The sequence below is a fragment of the Echiichthys vipera genome (assembly GCF_963691815.1).
Source record: "Echiichthys vipera genome assembly, chromosome: 2".
NCBI classification, from domain to species: domain Eukaryota; kingdom Metazoa; phylum Chordata; class Actinopteri; order Perciformes; family Trachinidae; genus Echiichthys; species Echiichthys vipera.
The window spans coordinates 2997551-3010453 of NC_139827.1; the positions used below are offsets into that span (position 1 = coordinate 2997551).

General features: G+C 51.1%; 1 protein-coding gene across 1 annotated transcript in view; it reads left to right on the top strand.

The window, feature by feature from the left end:
• The window catches only part of LOC310955259 (voltage-dependent T-type calcium channel subunit alpha-1I-like), a gene marked incomplete at its 3' end in the record, with an annotated part of 214196 nt that extends 201506 nt beyond the window's left edge, over positions 1-12690 (top strand). The window contains exons 34-37 of the mRNA XM_083925060.1: positions 510-644; positions 2616-2790; positions 7492-7718; positions 12022-12690. Of these exons, the coding sequence (XP_083781186.1) occupies positions 510-644; positions 2616-2790; positions 7492-7718; positions 12022-12690 (1206 nt within the window). The remainder of the gene's footprint in view (positions 1-509; positions 645-2615; positions 2791-7491; positions 7719-12021) is intronic.
• Positions 12691-12903: the final 213 nt, after the last annotated feature.

Below are 12903 nucleotides of genomic sequence, written 5' to 3' on the forward strand. Positions count from 1 at the left end.
AATGATGTGTGTTTCCTGAGCGTTGCTGTGCAGCGCCGTAGAGTCTGACGGCAGCAGGTAGGAACTGTTTCCTGTGCCGTTCTTTAAGCAGCGAGGGTGAAGGAGTCTGCCGCTGAAGCTGCTCTTACATCATGTTGAATGCAAATTGTAAACGCAAAACTGGTGCACCAGGTGAAAAAGGACCAGCTCAGTGATTGGATCCAGAAAAAAGGGGGAAAGGAAACAGGAGGAATAGACCTGCTCTTCTCCAGACCCTGGCGCACAGCGAATTCAAACTGCGGGCAGAAGCGGGTGGAGATACCCTGTCTACGTCTACGTCTGTCTTCTTGAGGCACTCTTTGATGTTGTTCATGTGTCTTTGTGTGTATTACTTTACTAATAATATGCATATCTTTCTTGTTTGACCGCCTTGTACACCGCTTCAGTTGCAGTGCGTGGTGACATCACAACCCGTAGACAAATCAAACTGTGGAAGCAACTTCACTGGTCACCGTGTGTTTGTGCGACAGATCCAGCTGGCGGAGGTGGAGCAGGCGTCTCTGATGTCGGAGCAGCTGTCAGACAAGTCTTCCTCTCCGGCGCTTCCCGATGACCTCAGCCTGGACGAACACGGCAGCTACCAGCTGCTGGGAAGAGACGTCCAGGTAAAAGCCTTCTACTGTGACATAAGCATGAGACGTGACAGCGTGCATGCTCGCACTCAACCGGTCCATTCATACACACGAACGCGCTGTTCAGGCTTTGTGAAAATTCACTTCCTCTCCCGAGCTGTGGTCGTTGTACACAGTCAGATTAGAGAAACGGGGACTGAATCCAGATGAATACCAACAAAAAGCTCATGAAAGGCAAAATTGTTGACGATGGATTCCGTGATTGCGTGATAGACCATGCGTTCCACCTCTTTTGCTCTTCACACACACTGTTTACCTGCAACCAAAGCCTCATCTCATCTCATCTTCAGCCTCTTATCCTGGGGTGGGTCGTGGGGGCAGCAGCTTTAGCAGGGGACCCCAAACTTCCCTTTCCTGGGCCACATTAACCAGCTCTAACTGGGGGATCCCGAGGCGTTCCCAGGCCAGTGTGGAGATCTAATCTCTCCACCTGGTCCTGGGTCTTCCCTGAGGCCTCCTCCCAGCTGGACGTGCCTGGAACATCTCCCTAGGGAGGCACCCAGGGTTTATCCTTACCAGATGATCCTGAACCACCTCAACTGGCTCCTTTCAACGCAAAGGAGCAGTTTACCTGCAACCAAAGCTGCAACCAAAGCTGCAACCAAAGCCTGCTCAAATGTAATTGGTACAAACAGGAACCTATAATCCTATGCAGCATCTGTTTTTATAGACTACTATATGAGTATATGAGAAACCCTGTCTACACACTCCTGCGTATTTTGTAGTCTGGGGGTGCATTTCCTCATTAGTGCCAAAGAAGAGGAAGATTAATGCTGCGTGTTTGTACCCAGCGTTGTGGCAACACATTGAGGAAGGCCTTTTCCTGGTTCAGACTGAAATACCCTCGTGAACAAAGCCACATCCATTTTTTCATACATTTTCCCAGTTTGGTGTAAAATAACCTGGTCTCCACAGAGCCCATAACCTCAATCCATCCGACACCTTCACACGGAACGCTGACTGCGAGGCCGGCGTTATCGCTCCGACCGATCAGGGATGGACCTCACTAAAGCTCCTTTGGCTCAACAGGAGTAAATCCCTGCAGCCGGGTTTCCAACATGTTGTGGCAAATCTTCCCAGAGGAGCGGAGGCTGGAGGACTGTAGCAACATATTAATGCCTACACGCAACCCCATACAGTGCAGGTGTGATATGCAGGTGCACTGAAAATATCATCCACCATTCAAAAAGGTTTTTTTTTCAACCAGCCGAGCATTAAAACGTGCTTTAGTGTGACATCAAACCATAATACGTGTCATAAAAATGAACATCAGCTGTGATAACCACTCACACGTACACACAGGTACATGCCGTCGGGTCTTTGGTGTGTCACAGCTCGTGTCATCACACCCCTTGCATCTCGCTAATCATTAATTACTACTTATTTACACGCTTTACCGCCTGATTCAAGCACCTGCCTCCCTCCCTGCTCCTGATATGAGCATGCTGGGATAAGCCCGTGTATGTGTCTGTGTGTGTGTGTGTGTGTGTGTGTGAGAGAGCATGTCTTTCATATCTTCATCTTCCCGTGAACACTTGGCTCTCAGCTCCGGGGCCGTTCCACCTGGCCCGTTTCATCGCTCCGTCATTGAAGGCCAGTTCATTTGATCCAGTTAACAACCAACAACAACAGCCGGGGCAATTTGAAGCTTTGAAGCCCGCTCTTACTTTTCTTTTTTTACCACATCTCATTTTAATCAGACTTGTATAGAAGGGACATGAAAAGGGAGCTTTTAGAAATTGGAAACAAATTGGACTCCGATTTCTATTACGACAAGGAGAAATGAAAGGCTTCAGTTTGATACGTTCCTCGCTCCGGCGGACGTCCGTGCACCTGGATATCACGCTCATTCTCTCTCAATCTCTTTGTCTCTCCTCTCCTTCCTCCTCTCTCACTCGCTCCTCTATCGTAACATCTCTCCCCCTTCTCCCATCACGCTCTTAGACGGGCAGCTGTGACTCCCACAGTTCGGATGAGTTGCCCACCCAAGAGGGCTACTGGGGGCTTCGTCCCCCTAGCTCAGGGAGCGAGCACGAGGTCCAGGAGTTGTATGAAGTGGGTGCCCATCCTCAGCCGAATAATCCCTCACTGGAGCAGCCGAGCCCGGCACATTGCACAGGTAACAGAGTACACATGATGATTAGTTAGTGCTGTCACCCAGAGCGAGTTTATCCGTGAGACACTCGGTGGCAGGTCCTGAAATCAACGAGTTCTATAAAACAAAATAAGTCGATTTTCAGGTTTATGTGAGCGCGTTTGTTTCGCGGCGACGCTTTGCACGCCCGCTCGTTCACCCAACGTCCTCCATAACTGTTTTTATGGCAGTATGAGAACATTGCTGTGCTTTGCGACTGAACATAAAACCTAATTTTATTCAGAACTCAGTGCTCTTATTGTTTCTTGGGAGGCGAGTGTCTTTGAAATGCTCGCCAATACCAGATGCCTGTAAAGTTTGTTTTTGGTAAATGTACAGGAGTAACACAGAGTGGTTACCTACATTTGGATCATTGAAATGGTCTTTTATTTCAGATTGTCATGAACGGTTCAGGTATAACACAAAAGGTCCCAATGCAGACACAGACAAAAAGTAAAGTTACAAAACAAACGTTTAATATAATGAAAGGACAAACGCAAAAACACTACAGAGAATACAAACACAATGACTAACTAAACAAACATGGGAAAAACAGGAACAGGAAGACAACGGAAGATCAGGAGACGGACGGGAAACAGGAACACGGGAGACTACGGAGAAAACAGAAAAACAAACACGATTAATCAACTTACTACGGGGAGCGTGAAAACCACAACGAGGAAAGGGGACGCCAGTCCAGGGGGAATAGTTTTACCAAGGTAGGGTCGACGACGGTCCGGCGCTGCATGCCTGCCAGCTTCAGGTATTTAAGGTGGTGGAGTAATCAGCTTAACAGGCTGCAGCTTGGGGGAACGCCTACCGGACCTAGACAGAGACGAGGGAGAGAACATGCAGGGAAACACGGACAGAGGGAGACAAACTCACACATAACAGAAGAGAGGAGGGTACTGACAGAACCAGATCTTGACACAGATGTTGTTGTGGTTGATGAATACACAGAAACGTTAATTGTACACGCACATGAACACTTTTACTTCTTGATGTGAGCTGTCACTTATGGGCTGTGGCCAAATCAGTGTGACAGTTAAAGGGGAAAGTGTAGAAAACTGCCGTAAAGTCACTCGCGAAGATATTCGTGATTGTCCCGTTAATGGAAATCCAACACGATTAACTTCTACTGATGAGAGGACAAACAAATGATTCATCTAGTTTGTCTTATTTATCGATCCATCTTCAACCTCTTGTCCCTGTCGGGGTCGTGGGGGGCTGGAGCCGATCCCAGCTGACATCAGGCGTGAGGCGGGGTCCACCCTGGACAGGACGCCAGTCTATCACAGTGCACATAGAGACGAACAGAGACAGACAACCATTCACACCTACGGGTGATTTAGAGTCATCAATGAACCGAACACCTGCACGTCTTTGGACTGTGGGAGGAAACCGGAGAACCCGGAGAAAACCCACGCAGACACGGGGAGAACATGAAACCCTCTTGCTGTGAGGCGACAGTGCTAACCACCACCCCACCGTGCCGCCCTGTCTAATACATGTGTAGGCTATATTGTTTTACTGATAAGGGGAGAGGAGAACCTGTTAACTTTGCATTACTTGGCCTTATTTATAAAGTGTTAAACATGTATATAGGCAATGTTTTCAAAAATAGGTGCATACAATGAAAATGTGATTTTTTTTAACATATACTGTATTTATATACATATATATATACAGTATATACAAGATAATAAAAGAAAATGGCATTAAAAATGTTCAGGGAGGTTATAGGTTATAAAAGTATCAAAGACAGTAAAAATAGAGACCAAACTATTAAAGAGAGTTTTTGTGACTGGTGGGTGTCAGAACCAGGCCAAAGTAAAAATGCTAACAAGCAAACAATTAAAAAAATGTACCAAAACGTGTACAATACTTGTTCCTGGGCGCCTCCCTAGGGAAGCGGGGAAGACCCAGGACCAGGTGGAGAGATTATATCTCCACATTGGGGAAGTTTGGGGTCCCCTGCTAAAGCTGCTGCCCCCGCGACCCGACCAGGGATAAGAGGCTGAAGATGAGATGAGATGAGACATTATCGGAACAAAGTAACAACGGGGTGTTTTCCCATTAATCCTTCCCACTCTGCTGACATGTAAAGAATCATAAACAAGAGTATATATGCCAGCTACTTAGCTTAGTAGCCCAGCTGTGCCTCCAAGAACCTAAAGGTTGGTGTCATTTATGGGAAACAGTGTTTTAACAAACGAACACAGATTACCTAAAGAGAAAAACGCAAAGATAAAAGTATCAAAGACAGTAAAAAAAGAAACCAAACCATAAAAGACAGTTTCAGACTGTGTGACTGATGGGGGTCAGTACCAGGCCAAAGTAAAAATGCTAACAAGCAAACATGGATGTAAACAATTAAAAAGATGTACCAAAACAATGCAATTTGGTAATTTAACCCTAGGCGCCTCCTTAGGGAGGTGTTCCAGGCACGTCCAGCTGGGAGGAGGCCTCGGGGAAGACCCAGGACCAGGTAGAGATTTTATATCTCCACACTGGCCTGGGAACGCCTCAGGATCCCCCAGTCAGAGCTGGTTAATGTGGCCCGGGAAAGGGAAGTTTGGGGTCCCCTGCTAAAGCTGCTGCCCCCGAGACCCGACCCCGGATAAGAGGCTGAAGATGAGATGTGATGAGAGACACTACATTTGTTTCTTCACATTAACTTATTAAGGTTGAGCTCATTTTTGTCACAGAAGTCAAAGTCACTGTAACTCACAAGGACAAAGTCGCGTTTGCGGTGTACGTTTGATTGAGTTTGTCTCATTATCGTCGAGTGAGTGAAGCTTTTGAACCGAGGTTTAGATTCCAATTAAATCATTTCAATAATGTAAATGTTAATGAGAGTCTGAGTCGTTTCCCTTTCAGTAAAACCGTCTTTTTGGTAGATCATCTTTCGTCCGACAGCAGCGATATGAATCACATCCTCCACCTTTCATCAGCGCTCCTTTTATCCTTATCAGTGTTCTTTGGGACCCTCGTTGGTATTTAACCACCGTGATTTCATTAAAGCCGTGACTTTGACGCGACATTGATAGTATCGTCTAAATAAGAGGAGACGTCTCCGCAGCGCACACACACAAGGACGCATCTCATATTCCACACCGTTGATCGACTTCCACTGCAATTAAAGCAGTGATAGATGAGGCCGGCGGCGAGGCGGACACGTAGATGTTGATGAATGACGTGTTATGGCATGCCGGAGGCTCGCCGCCCGCTGTGACACGACCGTAATCACAAGAACAGATGGAGAGATGAGGCAAAGGCAGTTCTTGGGACTGTTGAACAGCACATGACATTTGTAGACACGATGACACTGAAGACATGGAGGACACCAAGGAAAAATACTCTTTATCTCAGAGACCCGTGAAAAAGGTCAAACTATAGCTTCATTATTTCCTAAGTTTTATTAGTTTGGGAGGGGAAATACTCGCCTAAAGCTCCATTTATGCCTCGAAAGTATGCTAAATGCTAATGCCACAGCATATGATAGCACGTTTAATCCATCTCCCATGAGCCATGGTGACTGTGGCTCAGTGGCAGCGTGGGTCCTCCTCCATTCGAGAGATCGGCGATTCATTCCCCACCTCCCCCGGTCCATGTTGAAGTGTCCTTGGGCAAGATCCTGAACCCCGAAATCGCTCCTCGTGCTGCGCATGGGTGTGTAAATGTGGTGTGAATGGTTAGATTAGATGGTTTGTTGATGTCCACTACCATCAGTGTGAATGTGACAAGTGTGAATGCGCCTTGAGTAGTCAGAAGACTAGAAAGGCGTCCATATATCAATCATGTGGTTAGTTTTTTAAATGCTGGGGGTCTTACTTGGAGCCAAATGTCCGACTTTTATTCCAAGATAAAATATCCTTTGCAAGAAAACAACAAAATCACTTGATCTTTTGGTTTTACTCTTGGAACTGATTGAACAATACCACAGACTACAAACTGAAACCAGAGTGCTTCTGCTACCTAGATCTTTTCCCGCATATGAAGCCAGAATATTTTTAAGAGCTAAAGTAAGAACTAAACCAGTCTAAAACAGTACCTAAGGGCGCACTCACACTGTCCATCCGTACCGTGCCCAAACATGTTTTATGGCTAAAGTCTAGTTGGTGTGAGTGCAACCGTATTGTGCCTAGGAGCGGCACGCTTGCCGGCCACGGACCGTTTGGGAGAGGTGGGCTTTTGTAAAGCACGTTTGCACATGTACGAGCAGGAACGTGCGCACGTGTACGAGCACGAGGCCTACGGTGAAAGGTTCACGTTGGTGTGATGCGGAGGTGGAGTGTTTACTGCAGATTTGGTCGATGAAAAGATTGAAAAACCGTCGACAAGACGCACAAAAACTCCGAGGTCTACGGAAAGATCTGGAAACAAAGCCACGCATCGCCATGACGTCATCAATGCGTGTGACGTGTTACGGCGTGATGACGTATAGGCGGCAAGAAGCATTTGCGCCGAGGCCCAGGTAGAGTGAGTACAAACGGGCCTGGAGGGGGGGACAAGGACGCTAAAGCACGGGGCACGGTGCGGAAGGACATTGTGAGTGCGCCCTTGACTCATGATAATATTACATATGTGTGGGATCATCTTCATGTGTGCTGTGTTCGAGATGAAAGTGTCAACAACTATGACCATTATCAGTGACAAAGCTAAACTATAACCTTCTCTTTTCAGATGGAGATGGAGACGGAGATGGAGGAAGCTGCAGTGGAGGCGGCGGCGGGTCGTCACCCATCTGCCACCTGCCAGCAGACTTCTTCCACCCAGCTGCTGCGGCTCACCCGGGCAGTCCTGGGAACAGTGTTAACACAGGAGACAGAGGCCCGTCCAGGCTGCCCTCCCCAGCCTCCTGGGCCTCGCTCCGCTCCCCCGGAGCCAACAGCAGGCCCCTGGGCTCTCAGGTAATATGGACGGATGAATGGATGGATGGATGGATGGATAGACAAATAAGGAGCTGATCAGAGACACGATGGAACAGTGTAAATAGATCGTTCCTACGAGAACACTCAGTTGTCAAAGCACGGGGGTGAGAGGGTGAGTGGGGACGGGGGTGACAGGGGGAGAGGGTGAGAGGGGGGGGAGGGTGAGTGGGGACGGGGGTGAGAAGGTGAGTGGGGAGGGGGGTGAGAGGGTTAGAGAGTGAGTGGGGACGGGGGTGAGAGGGGGAGCAGGTGAGAGGGTGAGGAGGGGAGAGGGTGAGTGGGGACAGGGGGGAGAGGGTGAGTGGGGACAGGGGTGAGAGGTTGAGTGGGGACGGGGTGAGAGGGGGAGAGGGGACGGGGGTGAGAGGGGGAGCAGGTGAGAGGGTGAGGAGGTGAGAGGGTGAGGAGGGGAGAGGGTGAGTGGGGACAGGGGGGAGAGGGTGAGTGGGGACGGGGTGAGAGGGGGAGCGGGTGAGAGGGTAAGGGGGGGGAGAGGGTGAGTGGGGACCGGGGTGAGAGGGTAAGAGGGTGAGTGGGGACGGGGGTGAGAGGGTAAGAGGGTGAGTGGGGACGGGGGTGAGAGGGGACGGGGTGAGAGGGGGAGCAGGTGAGAGGGTGAGGAGGGGAGAGGGTGAGGGGGTGAGGGGGTGAGAGGGTGAGTGGGGACGGTAGTGAGAGGGTGAGAGGGTGAGTGGGGACGGGGGTGAGAGGGGACGGGGTGAGAGGGGGAGCAGGTGAGAGGGTGAGGAGGGGAGAGGGTGAGGGGGTGAGTGGGTGAGAGGGTGATTGGGGACGGGGGTGAGAGGGTGAGTGGGGACGGGGGTGAGAGGGTGAGTGGGGACAGGGGTGAGAGGGGGAGAGGGTGAGTGGGGATGGTGGTGAGAGGGTGATTGGGGACGGGGGTGAGAGGGTGAGTGGGGACGGGGGTGAGAGGGTGAGTGGGGACGGGGGTGAGAGGGTGAGAGTGTACGGGGATGAGAGTGTGAGAGGGTGAGGGGGGGAGAGGGGGAGAGTGTGAGAGGGTGAGGGGGGGAGAGGGGACGGGGGTGAGAGGGTGAGTGGGGACGGGGATGAGAGGGTAAGAGGGTAAGAGGGTGAGTGGGGACGGGGGTGAGAGGGTGAGTGGGTGAGAAGGTGAGTGGGGACGGGGGTGAGAGGGTGAGTGGGGACGGGGGTGAGAGGGTAAGAGGGTGAGAAGGTGAGTTGGGACGGGGGTGAGAGGGTAAGAGGGTGAGTGGGGACGGGGGTGAGAGGGGGAGAGGGTGAGTGGGGACGGGGGTGAGAGGGTAAGAGGGTGAGTGGGGACAGGGGTGAGAGGGGGAGCGGGTGAGAGGGGACGGGGGTGAGAGGGTAAGAGGGTGAGTGGGGACGGGGGTGAGAGGGGGAGCAGGTGAGAGGGTGAGGAGGGGAGAGGGTGAGGGGGTGAGGGGGTGAGAGGGTGAGTGGGGACAGGGGGGAGAGGGTGAGGGGGTGAGAGGGTGAGGAGGGGAGAGGGTGAGTGGGGACAGGGGGGAGAGGGTGAGGGGGTGAGAGGGTGAGTGGGGACGGGGGGAGAGGGTAAGAGGATGAGAAGGTGAGTTGGGACGAGGGTGAGAGGGTGAGTGGGGACGGGGGTGACAGGGGGAGAGGGTGATAGGGTGAGAGGGTAAGAGGGTGAGTGGGGATGGGGGTGAGAGGGTGAGGGGTGAGTGGGGACAGGGGTGAGAGGGTGAGTGGGGACGAGGGTGAGAGGGTGAGTGGGGACGGGGGTGAGAGGGGGAGAGGGGGAGTGGGGACGGGGGTGAGAGGGGGAGAGGGTGAGTGGGGACGGGGGTGAGAGGTGGAGCGGGTGAGAGGGGACGGGGTGAGAGGGGGAGCAGGTGAGAGGGTGAGGAGGGGAGAGGGTGAGTGGGGACAGGGGAGAGAGGGTGAGTGGGGACAGGGGTGAGAGGGTGAGTGGGTGAGAGGGGGAGCGGGTGAGAGGGTAAGGGGGGGAGAGGGTGAGTGGGGACTGGGGTGAGAGGGGGTGAAAGGGTGAGTGGGGACGAGGGTGAGAGGGGGAGAGGGGGAGTGGGGGAGTGGGGACAGGGGTGAGAGGGTGAGAGGGGGTGAGAGGGTGAGAGCAACTGGACTTGGTTATTTGTCTAGGAAGACGTTTCACCTCTCATCCAAGAGGCTTCATCAGTTCATGTACGCATCTGACCAGGACCAGGACCAGGACCAGGACCAGGCTGGGACTGGACCAGGACCAGGCTGGGACTGGACCAGGACCAGGACCAGGACCAGGCTTGGACTGGACCTGGTCCTGGTCCTGGTCCAGTCCCAGCCTGGTCCTGGTCCTGGTCCTGGTCCTGGTCCTGGTCCTGGTCCAGTCCCAGCCTGGTCCTGGTCCTGGTCCTGGTCCAGTCCCAGCCTGGTCCTGGTCCTGGTCCTGGTCCAGTCCCAGCCTGGTCAGATGCGTACATGAACTGATGAAGCCTCTTGGATGAGAGGTGAAACGTCTTCCTGGACAAACAACCAAGTCCAGTTGCTTTGGACTGAAACTGCTGTGAGGTGAACTTTAACGCCCCTCTGGCATCTTACTGTGTGAAATCGTGTACGTACGTCCCACACCAGCCTCCACTGACGTCCGACTGTCGTGTGAAACTCCGGATAAATGATTTAGTTCTAATTAAATCCACGATCACATGCGTATTGAATGTAACACCTCCCCTGTGTTGGCTCCTGCGCGGAACAAACAGGAATGAAAAGGCCCCTTATTTTAGTTCTTGTTCCCGCGTAGCCATGGAGACAGACTTTTCCCCTCTCTCTCCCTTCTACCTGTTTGGTTTGTTTAGCTTGTGCCTGAGTGCCTCTGTGATCCTCGGCTGCTTCAGTGATGCTCTGCGGCACTCAGCTAATTAGCCCGGCCAGCCCCGAGCCTGATACCGACTGTTGTTCTTGGCTCGCACTCTTCACACTCTCCCTCTACCTTTTTCTGTTTTCCTTTATCTCTTTGTGTCTTCCTCTGGTGAGTTTCCTCTCTTTAGCCTCTTCTCTTTGCCCTCGATGTGTTCATTGTTTTTCTACCAATCCCTCAGTGCCTTGTTCTCCTCGGGGGGCTTGTCGGGAGAATAAGGGGGGGGGGGGGGGTCGTACCAATCAGGGTGAACTTTACAATCCTCTTGCATCAAAATCTACTTTTAAATTGAAGCCAAATTTTTAAAAATGAGTTTGTCACTTTGCTGTTTACGGAACCTTTTCACTGCTTCATCAGTGTTTCTGCCAAATCTCTTTATGTCCTTGTTTAAAATGGTCTCAAGATGCAGTTCCTTTCCAAACCGCGACCAGCGCCAAACCTATTTTTAGCCTAAATGCGATACGTCCTCTCGCCCAATCAGAACTCAGTGAGCGTTCTATGCGATCCAACATGGCGGCGCTCTGAAGGGGGAGAGTTTTTTGTTTCGTCCGTTCGTTCAACACGTTCAGACTGAGTGAAAGTGAAAAAAATGACTAAAAACAAATGAAAAACACCACAAAAATGTGACAAAATTACTAAAAACAGATGCAAAATACCACAAAAAGTGAAAAATGATTATAAACTGATGAAAACTCTCGACCAATCAGAATTCAGTGAGCGTTCTATGCGATCCAACATGGCGGCGCTCTGAAGCGGGAGAGTTTTTTGTGTCGTCCGTTCAACATGTTCAGACTGAGCCATAAAAACCATGTTGACAAGATAAACTGAATATGAACCAAATGTGTGGGTCTGGGTAAAAAATTTGATTTTCCTGAAAACTATTAAAATGGATTTATAGCGTTTTGGTTAAGAGCTCCTCACATCTTACGAAACATTGACATTGTACTTATTGGGGTGTAACAGCGACCGGTAGGTGACCGGCACAAAAGGTGATGTTTAAGTTAAGGCACTAAGACGACTTGGTTAAGATGATATAAAACGGTTATGGTTTGGTGTAGACACAAACACTAGTGCCGCAGGTGAAATCCCTGTGTTTTGGGACCCATCCATCACCCAGTAAGGACGGGACGCTGGTGACCTCAGTCGATGAGGTAATCTGGATCATTCTTTTTTGGTGATATATGTTATAAACAGTTAAAATAACCTGTCATTCAATACTGTGGTTTAGGTTATTTCTTTTAAGTTATGCGACACAGATGGGATTTACTTTAACCGTGGTTCAGTAATTTATTTATCTTAATCTTAGCTCAAATGTCATGCCGGTGTAAGCCCCCGATCTCTTCTTACCTACTCTAACTTATACCTTTTTATTTTTCTCCCCACTGCCTCCTTCTCTGTGTGCAGCACCCGTCCCACAGTGACTCCTCCCTGGCCTCGGGCAGTTCAGAGGGCAGCCTGCAGACCACTCTAGAAGAAGGGCTCAGCTTCAGCGTGTCCCCGCCTCGAGATCTGGACCTCCCGGTGTCTCTCCTCTGCCCTCTTCCCAGTCACCCCTCACACCATCAAGGACCAGCCACGGGAGACCAGGTCAACCCTTTACTTAAGAGACGCAGCACTACGTTCACCCTTCAAGCCACCAGAGGGCATCAGAGGAGCCAGAGCAGCTGCGGTGGCGGCAGCACCAGCCCCGGTTGCCCCCGGCAGGACTCCATGGACCCTTCAGATGAGGACATGGGCACGGGGACCGGCGGGGATGTCTGCCGCCAGACCCTCAGCAGCGAACATTTGTCGGAGACGCTGAACAGTCTCTCGCTGACGTCGCTGCTCACTCCAGGCACTCTGGCACCCCCGCTGGTGAAGAAATGTAACAGCACAGGCTCACTGGACCAAACCAATCTATCTGGCCGGAGTAAAGACGGGCGCCACGCATGCGGCATAGACGCCCACGGTTACTTGTCTAACCCCTGGACGGAGGGGAGGACGAGAGGTGAGGAGGAGGACAGTGACATCACAGGGTTCAGCATGAAAAGCAGCAGCCGGCCCACAGACACTAGCTCCAGGAAAAATAGATGAAACACTTGTTGCCTCTCTGCGGTGGGACTCTTTAGCAGTTCCCATTTATGGACCTTGAAAAAGAACAGGAAGAGACTTATGATACACGTCCTGTGAACCCTCTCTCGTCTTTGAATCGTCTGTTTCTCTCTCTCCTTGCTCCTCGGATCCGGCTGCTTGGGATCAGTCATTTCTCAAAAGAACACAGAGTTTCTGGGTTTTGACATCCTCTCT